At 33.1% G+C, this 18280-nt stretch overlaps 1 protein-coding gene across 7 annotated transcripts in view; it reads left to right on the forward strand.

Annotated features, from left to right (window-relative positions):
* Window positions 1-18280, forward strand: part of LOC105193589 (potassium voltage-gated channel protein eag) — a 76914-nt gene that overhangs the window by 4053 nt on the left and 54581 nt on the right. For all 7 annotated transcript variants that reach the window (XM_039452154.1, XM_039452156.1, XM_039452155.1 and 4 more), the window contains exon 2: window positions 12056-14548. In XM_039452154.1, coding sequence (XP_039308088.1) covers window positions 14470-14548 — 79 coding nt within the window. In that variant the 5' untranslated portion in view covers window positions 12056-14469. The remainder of the gene's footprint in view (window positions 1-12055; window positions 14549-18280) is intronic.

Genomic DNA, 18280 nt, shown 5'->3' on the forward strand with positions numbered 1-18280 from the left:
AAGTAATTAAATGTACCTTATCAAAAGTTTTGAAATGCTCGAAAGTAAAAATGTCTTGTAACAAATATTGACTATTGTATATTAGCATCATTACATAATGGTAAGCTACTAAATAAATACTTCCATAATAATAACTAGAATTCGTCACTTTATAACAGAGATAATACGAGTGGTCATATCTATGCGGCTCGTAACATCACCTCTTGTACTAATTCAATTTACATGCTGAATAAAAAGATTTAGAAAGAATGATATTTGCAGGCTATTTATACTTAAATGCAACATTTGTGTGTAAACGATTTATATTTGTAAATGTAATTGTATTTGTTGTAAAATGTTTAAAAGTACAAAAGTTTAATGAAATTGGAATTGATTTGATCTAACGTTCTAGCTGATTAAAAAACAAAATAGAGCAACTGCCTGAACTCTCATTCAGTTTCCGCCGATCGATTAAGCGAGAAAAATCTTCACAAGCTTTTCCGCTCGATGTTTTCGTTTGCCCTTTAACTCTATCGTACTAGTTTTTTTATACAAAGAAATATCTCCAATTTTATCTTTTACATTTTATCATTCATCCGTTACACACTATTGATTCGATTTTATAAGTTTGTCAATATAGTATGCAGTTTATATCATAGTTGTAAAATTCAACGATTCTCTTTTCTCTTTGGCCATGTAAATCATTTTGTGACATTTTTTAGCATTTCTTTCTTTATATATATATATATATATATATATATATATATATATATATATATATATTGCAAACTTGTAATGCCTAATAGGCTTTGATCTAGATATATAATTTTATTACGTTTTGTTGAATTAAAATAACACATTGTATGATTATTTATTATAGATATTTATATATATTGTTTTTCTTGTCTAAATTACATACACATTGCAAGTGTTGCATTTACATGCATTATTATTTACAGTAGAGGGAGGAAGGGGATGATGGAATACCATTTTATTTTTAAATAATTGAGTAGTTATTGACACGACACAATTCTTATCAATACCAGTTTGTTAGCCAGATAAAGTTCTACCAATCGCTCTGTAGGTAAAAGTTTATCAAATATACAGAACGAATATAATTTACAATTTACAGAAGAGGAAATAAAGAATGCGGTTGTGCCTTCACTAATGTTACAAAAGGCACTTTTAATTATAAAAAAATACAAATTAATAAGCCTTTGTAGATCTTGTATATTAATGTGCTACAAAACAAAGTTTTAAGAACATTTTATAAAATATATTTTATTTGAAAAAAATTTTTTAATAATTTCTTTGGCTCAAAAAATAATTTTTAAAAAATAATTTCTTTGCTGCTGGTGAGCGTGACTCTCGTCTTTTCTCTACTTATTTCTATGACTGTGATGTGTGTAGAAATTTCTAAAATTTTTTCGCAAGAAGTAATTGTTTTCTTTTATTTTTTAAACGTAACATATAGACCTACTATTATTTGTAGCGTGTATGCGTTTTATAAGGAAGCAAAAAAAAATATATTTTACAATTTTAATAATTTATCGCAAGTAATTGATTAGTGTTTAGGTACACGTATTTTATTTTTATTATTATATGAGGTGTAATATATCCATTCTTTTTAAGTTATACAATTGTTGAAGAGATGAATTTGTGACGATTGTTCGATCGTTGTCCTTTTATTTCTCGTGAGCTCTTCTCTGTCTTTCTCTCTAGTCACTTTCCATGTATTTCGTCAAATAGATCGCGTTATGAATTTGTTTGCTTCCCGAGGGAAATCGAGGCCCGTGTATATATACATATTCTCCACCTGGCGGAATAACTACAATTTCTGTTCCGCTTTACCAATCGCTGCGATCCGATTTGCCGTTTTCTTTTCATGTATGCATTTTAAGTAATAATGATAACTCTGCCAATTTTTGCATTGAATTAATTACGACATTTAAATTGAATTTGTGATACTTTACACACAAAGTGCATTAAATTCGATTGATAAGTCGATAAATAAATGTTAGATTTTAGAAGAATTTTTACTTTATAACTTCACTAATACAAGTCTAAAATTTTATTTTTTATATAATTTTTAGCAATAACAGAAATAATTTTGGTAAGAAAGTTTTTGAACTTGTCGCCAACTGAGTGAATATTATATTGATTCGTGTGTTAATTTGCGAAATCAATACATAATTTTGTGAGAATAATATATTACAGCTAATTTGAGGAATATATATTATTTTTCACATTTATTATTTTAATTGCAAATTGGATTTTTATTTTTATAAAAAATAAAACGGCATTATGAAAAAAAATTGGATAAAAAATTGTAATAGATTTGTTAAAGTTGCAGATTATATAGAAAGGTAGAGAAAACACATTCCTCTGAATGTATTTATACTCATATGATTACGAATTTTTAGCGCAGGCGCGAAGTCGCTGCATAACGCTGTAGGTTGCAAAGCGACTGCAATTTTTTTGTATAAGCATGTCATTCAAATATCGGATCGTGTCGTCTGAAAATAGGCCAAGTGCATTACAAAGGAAAAATAAAAAGAAACGAGAATTTAGCGAACAGTTTATTTTCGGAATATGTAACACGTATTTTACATTTCATATTTTAACTGCTCTTTTTCTAGTTTTATTCTGTATGACTTAATCCAACGAGCTATTTGTCTTTACTGTGACAACTAATGTGTAGTCTTACGCGAATATCTCACATATCAAGCTTTGCGATGACGAGCTGACTCTTGGGTTAACATTGCGTACAGTACATTATTTTTTTGACGTTTTCATTATAAGACTTTTAATCTCTATATTAAAATACATTTATTTATGCTTTTGTAAATTGTTAATTAATATTGTAAAGACTCTTTTATTGTAAAATGCTACAAAAATATTTTTAATTTTTGTTAGCTAATTTATCTGGTATGGGATAGTATAAATTAACGTAAAAATGGTGCAATTAAATATGCACTTTTTTTAAATAGCTAATGAAATAATGTAATAATGTAATTGTAATAAATTATTAATCAAACACGTAACATACGTGAAAAAACACAATGTGCGAAACATTTCTCCTTGCTTAAAATAATGAATACTTGGTACATAGACTTGTGTTTGTTTACAAATATTGCATGCTTGTATTATTTCTTTCTTTTGTTTCTTACAATAGATGAATAAAGTTTTAATTGAATAACGCGTTCTTATCTACTTTTTCAGTTTAATTTTTGCTACGATACTTAATATTTTTCTTTTTTAAAAATGCACGCATTTTCGTGCTGGTCGACTGATATTTCGTCGCATATTTAAATGCCAAAGCCAAGCTCGCACCGTTCCGTGTACAAGACGCGAAATAAGAAGCGTTTTTGTACGTGAATGGTCAAGACGACGACAGCACTCTCGAGTCTCAACGCCGTGGATTCTTTCGTTCTTTTCGAAGTACATCGGAATTGTAATTCGACTTTTTTGGGGCTTCGCTATTTCTTCGCGTCTTGCGTCACGCGTCGCGAAACATGCGCGACATTATTTCGCTCGGTGTAACATCGCCAGCGGTACTTGGGAGCAACGCGTTTTCAAATGACAACAGGAAGATAACAATATCTCTGGTTTTAGTTTCGCGAAGACGTTTATTCCAGCATTTTTTTTTTTTTTTTTTTAATGTGAGATCATCTTGGTTGCATTTCAATGCAGCTAAAAGAATTCTACGACGTATTTTATTTCCACACGTTCAAAGATACTGTTTGTGACATAATTCGTGTTTTGTACAAGACAGAATAAATTCTGTCACGAATTCTTCGAATATCTTAAACAATAAATACTGTTTACGACTTAAAATTATCTAGATAAAGGTAAAATAAATTAAATATAAATGTATCTTATAAAGATGATTTAATTTTAATTTATCTAGACAAAAGATAAAATTATATATTGTCTAGATAAATTTTTAAATAATTCGCTATTGAACAAAACAATAAGATATAAAAACAATACATTCATCTTTTTATTTCTAAATCTTTGTTTCTTAGCGCTTTTGAATCGGTAAAGTTTTTAAAAACTTTCGAACCTCTCACTATTTAAAAATGTATATCAGCCAAGTGATGTTGAGGCGATCGGAATGATAATCTAAAGAGGAATCTCGATCTGCATAAAGAAAAATTTTCAAAGCATAGGTAACATTTTTCGTCTTCTTTGTGACCGAACGTAGTCATGTTGCAAAAAATCGCCACTTTGTAACCTCTGGTATCACTTTTTGCACGTTTTATGAGACATCGTCAGCACCTTTAATCAGAGCAGAACAAATTATTTTTGTGGCTTCAGTAACATTATTTCTTAATGAAGTGCGAAGAAATGCTTTTTGAACGTTCTTTACGTTCTATGCTTTGTCAAATGTTTCGAAAACGTAAAGATTCAATACTTGCAAATCACAAAAGGGCGGGGAAAATATTTAATTTAAAAATGCCAAATGTAAAAGCAGAGAATTAATTTAGAGCAAAGAATGTCAGTTATTGTTAAGAGATTACAGGGATTTTGTTTTCTAATTTTAAATATTTTGTTAGCCATTTTGGCGTTACATTTTAATGACGAAATTAAGAAATTTTTAATTGAACACTTTATGTTGAGATATTTATGTGTAACAAAATATTGTTAAAAAACTATCTGTCTAAACCAAACTTTGAAGAACTTTACAATATCGTCCTTGTATAAATTGCGTCAGACGTGCCGTGCGAAAGGTATAAGGCTGAACTGAAAGCATCTTCTCTCCTTGCAACTAGAAAAAAAAAGCAAAATATATTCCATTCTTATAATCTTTTAGCCATCTAGTCTCAGAATAGTCTCGAGAGTCGCTAATTTAGGCGATCGATCGAAACGCTTTGTCGAAAGTTTCTGCTTAAATGCGGTCTTGGTAAGTTAACTTACAAAGTGTATATCGGCAAAAGAAAATTAAAGACGAGTCCCGACACAAGACGCGTCTATATAATAATGCGAACGTTTAATCGATACATTTTAAGAAAATTTTAAGAATAATATGTTTTTGCAAGTTTTTTAAACAAGATGTTGCATCTTTTTATCTTATAAAAATTTTTATTAAACAATTACGTAATTATTAGGAATCATATAGCAACATGATTTCGATGAATGGTCGCTAAAATTAGTACATTCTTCGAAAAGCGAGCATAATCTTGATAGATTCCTCATTGCTCACGTAGTTTAGGAGATCGCGGAATGTCAACAGGCGACTCACCGAGCATTATTCGAGAGATGGGACAGATTCCTTCTGGCAGTCGATGCAAGTTAAACGCGAAGAGAAGACGGCATCGCGGCACCTTCGTCTATAGGTCAATCGATATATGCTCCTTTGAAATGAGAGACCGCTTCCTCCTCGAGCATATTAGCAAAATAGTTTGGCTAAAGCAATGCTAATGGTAAATCGAACCTTGCCTACGAAGTGAATGAAGAATCGTGTCTTTCACGTAAAGGTTAAAAAAAAGCGAAAGGATCAAAAGGCAAAGGAGATCATCTAAAAGTCATGCTTTTATCATCTTTGATCAATTTCACGTCAATTACAGTCATATGTTATTACTTGCAATTATAGGTCAATGTAACTTCCCGATTATCGATCGCGTTCGCAGTATGTTTGCACGGACCGATTCAGTATTATCTCGTTATATAACGCAAGAAATAACTTTCAATGTTTACGCGAATTATTAATGGCGCAATTATTAGTCTAACGTGAGAATAGTTTTCTTCTTTTTCTCTTTGCTCTCTTTATGGCACAGATCTATATTTACTACGTGTAATGATCTTTTTTTTTATTTATTATACATTCTATTATTCTGATCAATACTCCTATAATCGGTATTCATAGTCGATTCTTGTTTCAAGACTAGCTTAAGTAGTATCTTAAGATGCTATTATGACTTTATTAGTTAAAATTTGTCTAGATAAAAGAATAAAATGTACTTTGAATTAACCACATAATAAAGCTGGTTAATTTGACATCTTGTATTTTGTATTTACTTAATTTTTATTTCACTTTAGAATGATTAGGAAATTATATACATTTTCCAAAAAGTCAATAGCGTGGGACTGTGCAAATGTGTGCCGTCGTCTTTGATAACGTATACGTAAAGAAGGAAGGCTCTCTTTCGAAATGAGGATTACTCGCACTCGTTGAATTTTCTTACGCTGTACTTTACCGCGAGACTTGGTGGAATCGTTCCTATTCGACGATTGCGGCTGGGTCTCAATAGGGTCATTCCACTGTTTCGTAGTTGCTGATATGGACCACCAACCGAGAAAAGTACGATGTGGATCAATCGATCTCCAGAGAAAATGAAAAAAAGTAATAAAGCATAGGACGCCAAAAACGTTCCAGTGACGATGGACGTTTTATATACTATAACATATATAACCGAGTTCCTTTTAGCGAAGAAATGCTCTAGTACACTCTTACAGTTATAAATTAAATTGCATGATTAAACCATACTTTGCTAATATCATTAACAATAATTGAAACTGAATCTTAAAATTACTTATTTTTTGGCATTTAGATTACGCACAGAGGCAAAAAATGCTCAGGCTCAACTTTGTTGATGCGAGTAAATTCATCAAAAATTAATATTGACATTTCATCTCTTAAACCAACAAAATTCAAATAGACTTTTGCAATTTTAATGGAATAGGCCTACGGGGAAAACCACTAAAAAAAAAAAAAAAAAAAAAACACATCGACAATAATACCTGAAGGGTGATATAGAAATCTATTGAATTTAAAATATCTAACTAGAAAGATATTCGACCGATACATGTAACATACAATCTAAACAAAAAAGCCTATTCGGTCATAGCTGGATCTTAGTGCTTTATGTATACGTGTGATTTTATATACTTTCTCAGACTCAACCCAACTGCGCGCCGTTACTTTCGGTCATATAACACAGTTATAATCGAATAAGAGTTAGTAATATCACTTTTATTAAATTATAATTAATTTAATAATACTTGATGCTTACTAGCATTTATATTAACCCTTTTTCCCCTTAAAATATCTATATACACACACATATTATGTATACAACACTCACAATTAACATACGTATTCAATTTTTAAGTGTTACTTTTAAATTACATAATAATAATAATAATAATAATAATAAATAATATGACTCTGTAAACAATGAACAGCGCACGAAAAATATGCTTTAAAGCATTAGAGCATACAGTATCGAATACGATTTACAGCTATACAGTCATCTCTGAATTTGAGCGGTTTTTGTCTTTGCGTGGTTTAGATGTTACGACAGTAAGCAAAATTAGACGAAAAGTGCAAACCGGCTGCAGGCCCGAGATAAAATAATGGTATCCAATAAAAAGTTTTGATGTGCAGTTTGAGATGAATTTGCAAATATTGCTACGAGTTTGGAAACTTGAAATACGTGAATGTGAAAACAAAAGTTTCTCCTAATAATTTACACAGCGCTCGTCATAGAATTAAATCTAAGGAACATCTTTATTTGATTACTATGCAACGGAATACAGACTTGTCAATTTGATCATCGCGTCCTTATACAGATTTAGATTTTTTTAGCGCAAAACTAAGTTAATCGATCGTGTGCGAACTACTTTTCCACTTTAGGTCGACCTTCGTACGATATTAGAATTCTTGTAAATCCGGGCGAACTCGGCCTCTCTTTTCTAATATTGGTAACATTTGCCTGCACGCGAGGCATAAGTGCATTTATCCTGTAAACTGGGACAAATTGGAAATGTCACATAACGGCGAGAACATCGACAACGATGATATCAAGACAGCAGTGTCGAGGTTGCAAAGAGTCAACATTCTGTTTTCGGTCGTTTTCGCATTAACTTGAAAAAAAAAAAAAAAAAAACACGAGCTGAGTCTTTCATGTACGAATGTTAAATATCGGTATAGAAATTATCGGATTCAACTTTTTTTTTACATTTGTTTTTATTACTATCATTGACTGCGTTTACATGTCTTTAACACGACACTATGCATTTTTTTATTATATTATATACGTCTGCACATATTTTTTATAGCAAGAAGAATTTTAGTAATATAACACATTGTTTTTTTGTTCAATTACTTTTAGAATAAAAGTAAAAAGTAATAACTTTTGATCGATGTCGCGTTATTATTTGTATTCATTATTGCAATTTAATTTATTACTTATTATAAAGTATCCCGTTTTAATAAGATGCTTAGTTTTGGGTTATTCAAAGGACAGACTTTTCTTTAATTCGAACACTGGTAATACCACTCGAGTTTCTTCAGCATATCTTGGTATCCAACTAACCTGTCTAATTAACTAGCGCTTGATATTTTTTCTCTGACATTTCAAGTAATCTTTTTACGGAAAAATTTGCAACGATCATTTGAATTTTACAAAAAATAATTTTTTGCTATTTCCTTTAATGATTTACTATTTATAAATACTTATCGCGAAAATTTTATGATAACAAATTAAAAAACGATTTATCTTTGATAGATAAATTATTCAATTGAATTGCTAATTTTTATTCACTGTACTGCAATGATTTGTCATATTGATGCAAATTAGGTAATATATAATTCTAATTAGAAAATTCAAAATTTCCGTTTTTTTCTCTTTTGACTTGTTTTTCTATTTGACTCTATCAATAATCAACTATCTTTTAAAAATACTTTTGAAATTTCTCTCGTCGATTTCCTCACAGCAAGTACTCGTAAGTTAATGAATGTCGAGATGTATCGCTACTCTCATCTTATCATGAGTATCAAGCAGCAAAACGCTTTATGTCTTACATCAAGCCAAGTTTTACTTTTTACAAACTTTGAGCGCAATTACTCTGATTTACTTTTTATTTAAAGCGTATATAAGTATATATTTATTTTCATAGCTGTAAACAGAAATCAATATTATATCATTATTATAATATTTGGTATAATTAACTGATGTGATAATATGTAAAAAATTAATTAAAAGTTATGTGTATTTATGATTAAATTATATATTTAATCAAATAATATTTTTTTATAAATATACAATATGATTTAATTTAGGGGAAATTCACAGCCGGCATTGGTGTACAAAATTTCGGCAGTGGACTGCCGAAAAAAGTAAGCAGTGACCTATAATATTGACGGCATTGTCGTCAGTGGTTGGGGAGTGGTGAGCTCACTTCAGAGTCGGTTTTTCGATCATGGGGTTGAGCACAAAAATTTTTGAATACTTCGGGAAAGCTTTAGAATTCTTGTGCAGGCATTGGCGTATGATAATGGGCACGCGATAGTGTTCATAATTGCATGGCATTGCCTTAATTTTAATATAGGATTGACGGCATTGTAGGCATTGACTAACAATAAGCATTGTCGGCAGTGTACAAAAATGTCGGCAGTGTTTTACAGCAATGCCAAAAATCGGCATTGGTGTACAAAATTTTGGGTTCTGAATTCCCCCTCGGATTTAATTTAATATACATGAATTCATATAAACTCTAATCTGACTTGCTTCATATGAAGTGATAGGCTATTATTTCATATATATTTCATGGCTTATAATATTTATGAATACATAATACAAATTCACCGTTTTTGGTGCATACATTTTACAAAATTGTATCTATAACAAAACGATTGGCCAGTACATCACATAACAAAAAACATTAGCGAAGATTTTGCTCGCATTTATAATGATAGTAACATATGCGGAAATCATAATGTTCGCAAAAAGCATGACTACTGGAAATACAAATCTGACACTGTTATAAACGTTTGCATTTTGCTAATATTTTAAGAAAGCGGGCGGATTGAAAAGAAGAACGTTTCTGTTTTTAAAAGAATTGATTAATATATGCTGTGATGAATTAAATACATACAGATTAAGAATGGATAGATCAACATTTTTAAGTATTTTTTCAGTCAGTTTTTAATACAATTGGTGATTTAAATGTTAAAAGTAAAAATAATTTAAATGTTAAAAAGACGATTTATTTTCAATTGATAGGATTCTTATTAATACATCATCAATTATATAATATTTATTTAAGCAATGTTTAAATTACGTTAACATCACTTTTTTGTGTTTTATTCCTTATTTGAAATATATTTCTTTTGGAAAAAACATTTTATTTATACTTGAAAACAATATTTAACCATATAGCAATTTATAGGAAAAAAATGGGAAAAAAATGGGAAACGATTGAAAAAGTGATTTTACGTATGTCTAAAAATTTACAGAGTCAAAAATTTTAAAATTTAGAAAATATAAAATAATAATCTATGATTCGTATGTACGAACGCATATGTGTGTGCGCGCGCGCGCGCACGTTTATCTTAAAGGAGATATGCATGATAAAGATGTATAGAGATGCTAATAGTGATGCTAATATAGAAAATACACAATACATAAGAAGTCGAGGATTTAAATACAATATTGTCATTTATAGCTGTCTACAGTTTGCTATCATTTAAATGTCTTTAAACTGTCTAAACCCACTTTATGTGATAGTAGTAAAGCACATTGTGAAATTATTAGACTGGTTTAGGTAGCGGTAGATAGGTAGGTAGGTAAGTAGGTAGGTAGGTAGGTAGGTAGGTAGGTAGGTAGGTAGGCAGGTGTAAAGTATCATTTTACCTCAATCGATTCGAAATTAAACATGGAAGAGTGGAAGTGTACGTGCGAAAGGAAGTAATCGAAGCTGCCTTGCTACAACAATAATCGCGGCTATAGTTTGGTATGATGTCCAATGCAATTGAAGTTTCCGGGAATCTTATTACACGCGTTACTTGGTGCACGTTATGCCCTCAATTATACTTACAAGTATTCTTTTTGAAAGTTGATATCAATTTCGGGATAGTTAACAGCTTTTAATAGTTTTATCTTTTATTTCAAGGCAATTGAAAAGAAAATATGTATACGACTGATAAATTACGTGGCGGATTTTATCACGTTGTTTCCAGCTTGGGTTAAAATGATATCATAGAGCTCAATCGAATCGCAAGTTTATATCGAACGTTCCCCTTTGTCGCTTCTATCTTAACCGCCATACCATGACGGCTAGACTGTGCATCTCTGTATTTAATGTCGATATCTCATAAAGTTATATACATAAGAGATCAGTCAGCTCTAAATATTTTTTAACATGATATTCATTGTTGGAGTACACGTGCAGTTAATATTATACTAATCGAAAAGTTGTAACGAAGATTAGTTTGTTGCAAAATAATCAAACAAATTTGACACTGCATAATTAATATCGCTTTATATGTATAAAAAAACACGATAAGCGTCTTTTTTACTTGAACTCAATTCTCACAAATTTGAGAATATATAATACATACTGAAAATGTTAAATGCTATATTTATGTTATCAATCAAAATTTAACGGAACATGATATATTTTATTTTATTGTTAATAATACCGACATAATTTGTACATCTACACAAAAGCCTAATTAGTGACATTTAATTTATCTACAAAACTGTATCTAAAGATCATTATCATCTATATGACGAACAGGTGCTACGTAATATGCTCAATATACTCTGTACAATCGACCATATATACCCGCCTTGAATATATCGATAGAAATAGAATTAATCATTTCTACCATTTCTAAAAGATAATAAGCATCGGAAAAGATAATAAATATCTTTTCCGAATTAATAACTGATTTTATGTTTGAGAATTGCTATTTTTAGAATCAGAATTTTTAGAATAAATGACGCAGCAGCGATGCGGACGAGCGACGAAAGCACCGAATCGGAAAGTTCTCGAATAACATTAAAAGTTCAACTGCGACTGCTACATTTCTTCCAACGTGAGGAAGTTATATTAGTCGAGACAATCGCAAACTAGATAAAGCCGATTTTCGCCAATCGAATTTCTTTCAAGTAAAACGTTTGAATCAAAGAAGCAGAAAATCAAATGTTAGATGATGAAACTAGCTGTAACGTGATCTCGGTTGTCTATACCGAGATACCTTTCCACGTACTATATATTATTTTCCTCTATATTGCGTAATATTTATTTATATCAACTAGACGAACAATTATCTTTTCTGTTACAGCCTCTCGTCGCTCTCATCGTTTCGACATCGCTTTCGACTACCGTCGTTTGATCATCGATCGTCAGAAAAAGATATTTCTGTAAAGAAGGAATCGAATGCAAAAGATCATCGTGGAATACGGCAAGACTCGTCGAAAAAGAAGACTCGCGTGATCGAGTTGACGACATCAAAGTGCTTCTCATCGTAAGATAGCACGAGGAACGATCCACGCCAAACGATGATGTGACTGCTGGCAACTGACGTCTCACATCCGGTTAATCTCGAGCGAGGGATGTCCTCCTCCGCGGATACCTGCACGGACGCTGAGGAGGACGCCGAGGATGTGGAAAACGACGTCACGGGTACAACGGCGCAGTCGTCACGTTATCTATCGTCGTCGTTGTCGTCGTCGTCGTCGTCGTCGTCGTCGTCGTCATCGTCATCATCAACAGCAACAGCAACAGCAGCAGCAGCAGCAGCAACATCATCATCATCATCATCATCATCGTCATTATCGCGAATTCGTCGTCGTCACTGTCGCCGTGAGAGCGATCACTTGGAAGGATTGCGGTTAGATGGGTCATCAGTCGCGTATCGTCCGCTATCGTCCGACGACACTTCCGGGAGCATCGTCGAAGACTCGTGCCCATCGATGCGTTGGCCACGCGAATAAGAAGAAGAGGGCACCGTTGCGTTCACTGACAAGATACCTAATCATTCTCGAGGAACGACAGCCAGGTGGATCGATCGGCGCCGCACTCCGATCGATCGTCCTTCTCCTCTTCCTCCTCCTCCTTCTCCTCCTCTTCCACCTGCTCCTGCTCTCCCGCGATGACTCGATAGTCGGACTCTTTCAGCTGATATTCATTCCGCACGGATTCAACGAATTGTCCGACCGCCGCTGCCGCCGCTGCCGCCGCTGCCGCCGCCGCCGCTACCGCGTCCGTGAACGGCCGATCGATAGATCGGCGCGGTCGCCAACTGCAACAGCCAACAGTATTTTCGAGGCGAGGTCAAGAAAGTCGAAAAACGAATTCGCCGAATCGAACGTGCGCTATCGGGAGGCACGTGCGACTGGAATTCCGAATGAGTACAGAACGTGCATATCGATAAGCGAATTTGAAGCGCGCTCGAGGGTCTTCGAAAGGGGGATCAGCAGGGGGCTAGGTGAACCGACAACATCGACCAGCGACACGCCGCGGCTGCCAGTGGCCAACGCCGCCGGTGTTGAGCTGTCCTTTGGCTCGATATTAATCCTCCCGATTGAATGGTCGGCGTCGATCCGATTTAGAAAATCGATCCAGCGACAGGATAGTGGAATAAACCTGCTCGAAAGAATCGTGGGCCTGAAAAAACGATTCTCAATAATTGCTCGACCGATCTCCGCCTTCCATCGATTATCGAACGAGCGAACGAGCACACGTGTTAAACACGTGTTAATTGTTCTGCGCAAATTAAGCAAATCGGCAAATCAGTTTTTCCAGCCGTCTATTCTCGAGGCGATCGATTTTGACGATACGATCCATTCTTCCTTTTTCTTATCAAGAAAATCGTCGATTCATGTAGCTGCCGCGTTTCGAGCTGCCGTGATGACGACGTCGGAAAGGAGGATGTCGCTTAGATGACGAAAAAAGTTGTCACTCCTATTTTCGCCGTTATTTATTAAAAAATCATCGACGGAAGTCTTTTTAGACCTCCGTTCGAACGCCTAATGGGGTAGTAAACGGCACGCGAGGATCCACGAGAAGAAAAATCTCTTAAGAAATTTGCGGCCTTTTCCATTCTTCATTATTTTATTCGATCGAAAGTTTTGGTCGAGCTAGAAATCCTTGGCAGACACGATTATCTTCAACGTCGAAACGAAAAACCGCCAAAACCGAATCGAAACCTACCCCATAAATTTCATTGATTTGCCGAATCGAGCGATGATGATGATGATGATGATGATGATGATGATGATGTGAGAAACTATCGAGTGTTTTTTCTATCGAATGTGCTGCGGAATGATTTCATACAGTGAAATTGTAAAATTGTTCCCTCGAAAAACTAAGTGCTCGCTTCGGAAAGCTATTCGTTACGCGAAATAATTTTAACGCATTCCACATTTTTCCCGGATAAGTGTGCTGGCACTGGGTAATTAGTGCGCGTTATACGATATCAGTTTAATGAATCGCAATGGCGAATCGTCGCGTTCGAGCGTTATCGCAAACGATTCCAAGTGCGTGAGGTGTATGCCATCATTTTGTTACATGTATACCAAGAGATATATCTCATGTGAATACTGGTATGACAACGAGTGACAAGAGAAAAAGCACGCCAAGGATTTTCGCATGATGTATCGCAGGCGGCTATAATCATCGTAGCCGGCACAGGCCGGCCGAGATCCTGATAGCCATAGCAGCGACCAGGATCCGGGACCATTCAACAAAGAAAGGATGCCAGGGGGGCGAAGGGGCCTAGTAGCCCCTCAAAACACGTTTTTGGAGAATATCATACGACGCAGTAGCAGTCAACGTGAGTTTTTCCTTTCTTTTCTTTTCTTTTTTTTTTCTATCATTGAAAAATAAGTTAAAGACAGGACGGATATATATGTCTCAGAAAGTGATTGTTGTTATGCAAATCGGACTTTTTAGCGAACATTTTTAAGCATCCATAATTTTTTAATTATAAATTGATAAATAAGGGATCTTTATACACTTTGAAAGAAATCGAATAGATAATAAGACACTTTTTGTTAATTTTATTTAATAAAATTAATTTGAAGTTTAATTACAAAGAGATATAATGCACTAAAGATTAGAAGATTCGGATAATAATTAGCTAACCTCAGTATTATTTTGATAAAAAAATCTATCAATCGCAAGTTAATCGAGTGATCCGCCGTTAAAAAGTAATGCATGAAAATCCCATATAATCTTAGCTTTAGTGAATAAGCGTACAGAACTTTTTAATTTAGCAACAGAATGAAAGAATAAGTATAAATGCTAAGTTTTGAACTTTGTTATTTTTTCAAGTAATTTTTTATTTAATTTTAACCTTAAACAAGATGCGTTGTTAATTTGTCATTTTTATATAATAATCATTTAACGTAAAGAGAGAAAATATTATTATTAATTATTCATTAATACAAAACAATATTCTCTATTATAATTCTGCATAATTAAGCGAGCGAAATTAATAACGATTTTCTATTGTTGCGCAAATTTTATAGCATGGCATACAGTAACATTTCATATTTCCGCGTTTCAAATTTAAACATTATAAATAAACTCTTGGCAGTTACTGAAAGGTTAAATGAAGCGTGCAATTCGATATCGATTTCCCTAATTGGAATGTCTTGAATTTCCGGAATCTGCAGGAATTTTCTATATTTATATACGATCGTGCGCGAAAATAGCAACAGCGGTTAAGCCAATAAATGAAGGTGAATCTATTCGAGGTACATACTTGGATAATATTTTTCTAAAAAAAAAATATGCACAAAGCATCAGCATATATTTCAAGTATTATCAGAATTATGAGCAATTCTTGCTGAAATTTTAAACTTCGGGGAATCGATTAAAAGTTCAACAAACCGTCGAAAATGTTTTTTCTTTTGACGACAAATAATGACTAACATTCTATTTTTTATATACGAGAATTTTATATTTCTTGGCAAACAAAAAGGAGAGGCAATCGGCGAAATAACGAGCAAATTTTGAAGATGTTTTAATTAAATAACGTACATTGATTGTAATTTATTTACTCATAACAAACCAGTTGATTGGAACATTAGAAAATTGTTTGAAGTAGTGATCAAAAAGGTAAACCACGATTGACTCGGGCTGCATTCGCGGAGCGTGCTATCATTGTTATTGCATTTTATCTTTATTTTGCGTAATGATCGATAAGGATAGAATGACGGAATGTGCTAATAGCGCGCTCTATGAACACAGCCTTAATAAGAAGCCAAGTCAAGAGTCAGAACATTGCCAAATGATTAAAATATTTAAACTGTGGTCGTCGTAATTCAATAATTCTGCTGCTTTTCTGAACAAAGCTGCGTCATAGAATATGTCAACGGACGATTTCCAGTATTGTGGTGGTGTATATAGGCAGTAAATAACGTGAAAAATGAATCTCTGGCAGTTGTTTGTCCTCCTGAAGCAAGTGCACGTTTGATTCATGTATGTACAATGTACATTTACACTCAACAAGTTTGTTATGAGTAAATGAATTACAATCAATGTATGTTATTTAATTAAAACATTTTCTAAACACCTATAATATTTCTTTGTCATTCCGCCGATTGCCTCCCTTTTTTATTTGCTAAATATAAAACGAGCCTATCTAATTATTGACCTTGTTTATATTTCTTATTTGAAGTATCGTAATTTAATGAACATGCTTCAAAATAATAAAATTCTTTTAAATCGATCTAAAGCTATACGTGAGATGAGAAGATTATTCAGAATACATGGAGGATTATTTTAATCTGAAAATTGCGTTAGACGGATCTAAGTGAACCGGTTTAAACGTATTACGGTGAGAAGTTACAGACATTACGTAATAACGAGAGAATTATGGTGTTAAATGAGTAAAGGAGAAAAGAGCAAACTGTGTCCATTGCGTATCCATTGCGCCGCGGTGCGCGGCGACCGAGACATGCCAAGTTTTTCTATACCCTTCGTCGGCGTTTGTCATGTTTATGCGGAGTATCGGGGGAGATCTTTTTATGAAGACTGCGGAGTCTCTATTTCCTTTGACATGGAAGATGGAAATCCCTTGCCATTTCTTCGTAAGAATAATAAATCCTCTCTAACTTGGAGTGTCGCGCACGCACACGGGATAACGTTGTCGCTACGTCTCTTTTCCTATCTTCACGTTGTGCTGCCGGTTGTGCGTTGCGTGACGACGGCGACGCTTCGATGTAAAAACGATGTAGATTTATTCAGACTCGGTTCCCCCGGAAACTATTTTGCATGACGAGAAAGATGAGGATCACTCTGGTAGCGCATAAAGCGAATATATCAAATTTCAAATTGGTCGTGATGATTCTGATATTGAGCACTCTTCAAATAACTTGAACTTATCTAGCCGTTTTTTAGATCAATTAAATGTAAATCATTTTTATCTTAAATAAGATAAAAATTATTTAATTTTAAATTTATCTGAACAAAGATACATTTATATATTGCTTTATGTAGATAATTTTTAAGTAATATCTCTGTTTAGAACGATTAAAAGACATAATCTTTATTTCTTTAAAGTTTTTTTAAGAGTTTTTTAAATAATTTAATTTGACAAAAAAAAATACTCCTTTGTTTATTTGGATCAATACGCAAATGAAAATCAAAGGTGAAAAGAGAAAGAGAGAGTATATAACTTATAATGAGATTCTTTGTAAAAGTTTTTGAACCACTTATGGCTTTAGGCCAATTTTTACATTGCGCTATTATTTTCTAATAGATGTTATTACTTAAAAAAATTCTATACTAGGATAAATGATAATTTGGAAATTGAAGCTAACAATAAGAGAACAATATTTTATATTTATAAACGTTCACATTAACTTAGATAACTAGAAAAAAAATCACTCTTTTTTTTATGTAAAGTAAAGATTGAAATATACATTCTATATAACCTAGAGATAAAATTAAGTCATTTTTTTATCTAGATAATTATATAATTTTATATAAACGTACTGATATTAAATACGAAAATACGACAAATATAAAATATTTCTCAATATAATAGTAATTTTTTATATTATTATTAAGTTAATTTCAATATGAATGTCTCATAATGTCTCAAGACTTATTAAAACCATTATTTGAAAAAACTTTACAGATAAAATTCACTGATTGTAAGTAATTTTATGTGATCGAGAAACGTATAGTAACTTTATGGTTAAATCGGGTATGCGTACCTGATTTTACGTGGAGAGTAATTTATATCGGATTGGATAAAGTAGAGAAGCGGTGAACCGAAGGATTTATATCTTTATGCCGGAAGCAGAGATATCAAGCGTGCACCTTTACAAAGTTACAATTATCCTATTACAAAGAGAATTATAAAGCCATTGACGCAGGTAGCCAGGCTGCAATAATAATGTAACGGTAGGAGAAATTATTAGCGACAATGACAGTAGATATTTTTGACGACTCACTGCTCCGGAAGTAAATTACACAGGGGGCTGATGATGCCAATGCGCAAGAGCTGGTGAATAATGTACATACCTCTCCGCGTTCGCGCACGCATGCATGT

Source organism: Solenopsis invicta, chromosome 7 (genome assembly GCF_016802725.1).
Source record: "Solenopsis invicta isolate M01_SB chromosome 7, UNIL_Sinv_3.0, whole genome shotgun sequence".
Classification (NCBI taxonomy): domain Eukaryota; kingdom Metazoa; phylum Arthropoda; class Insecta; order Hymenoptera; family Formicidae; genus Solenopsis; species Solenopsis invicta.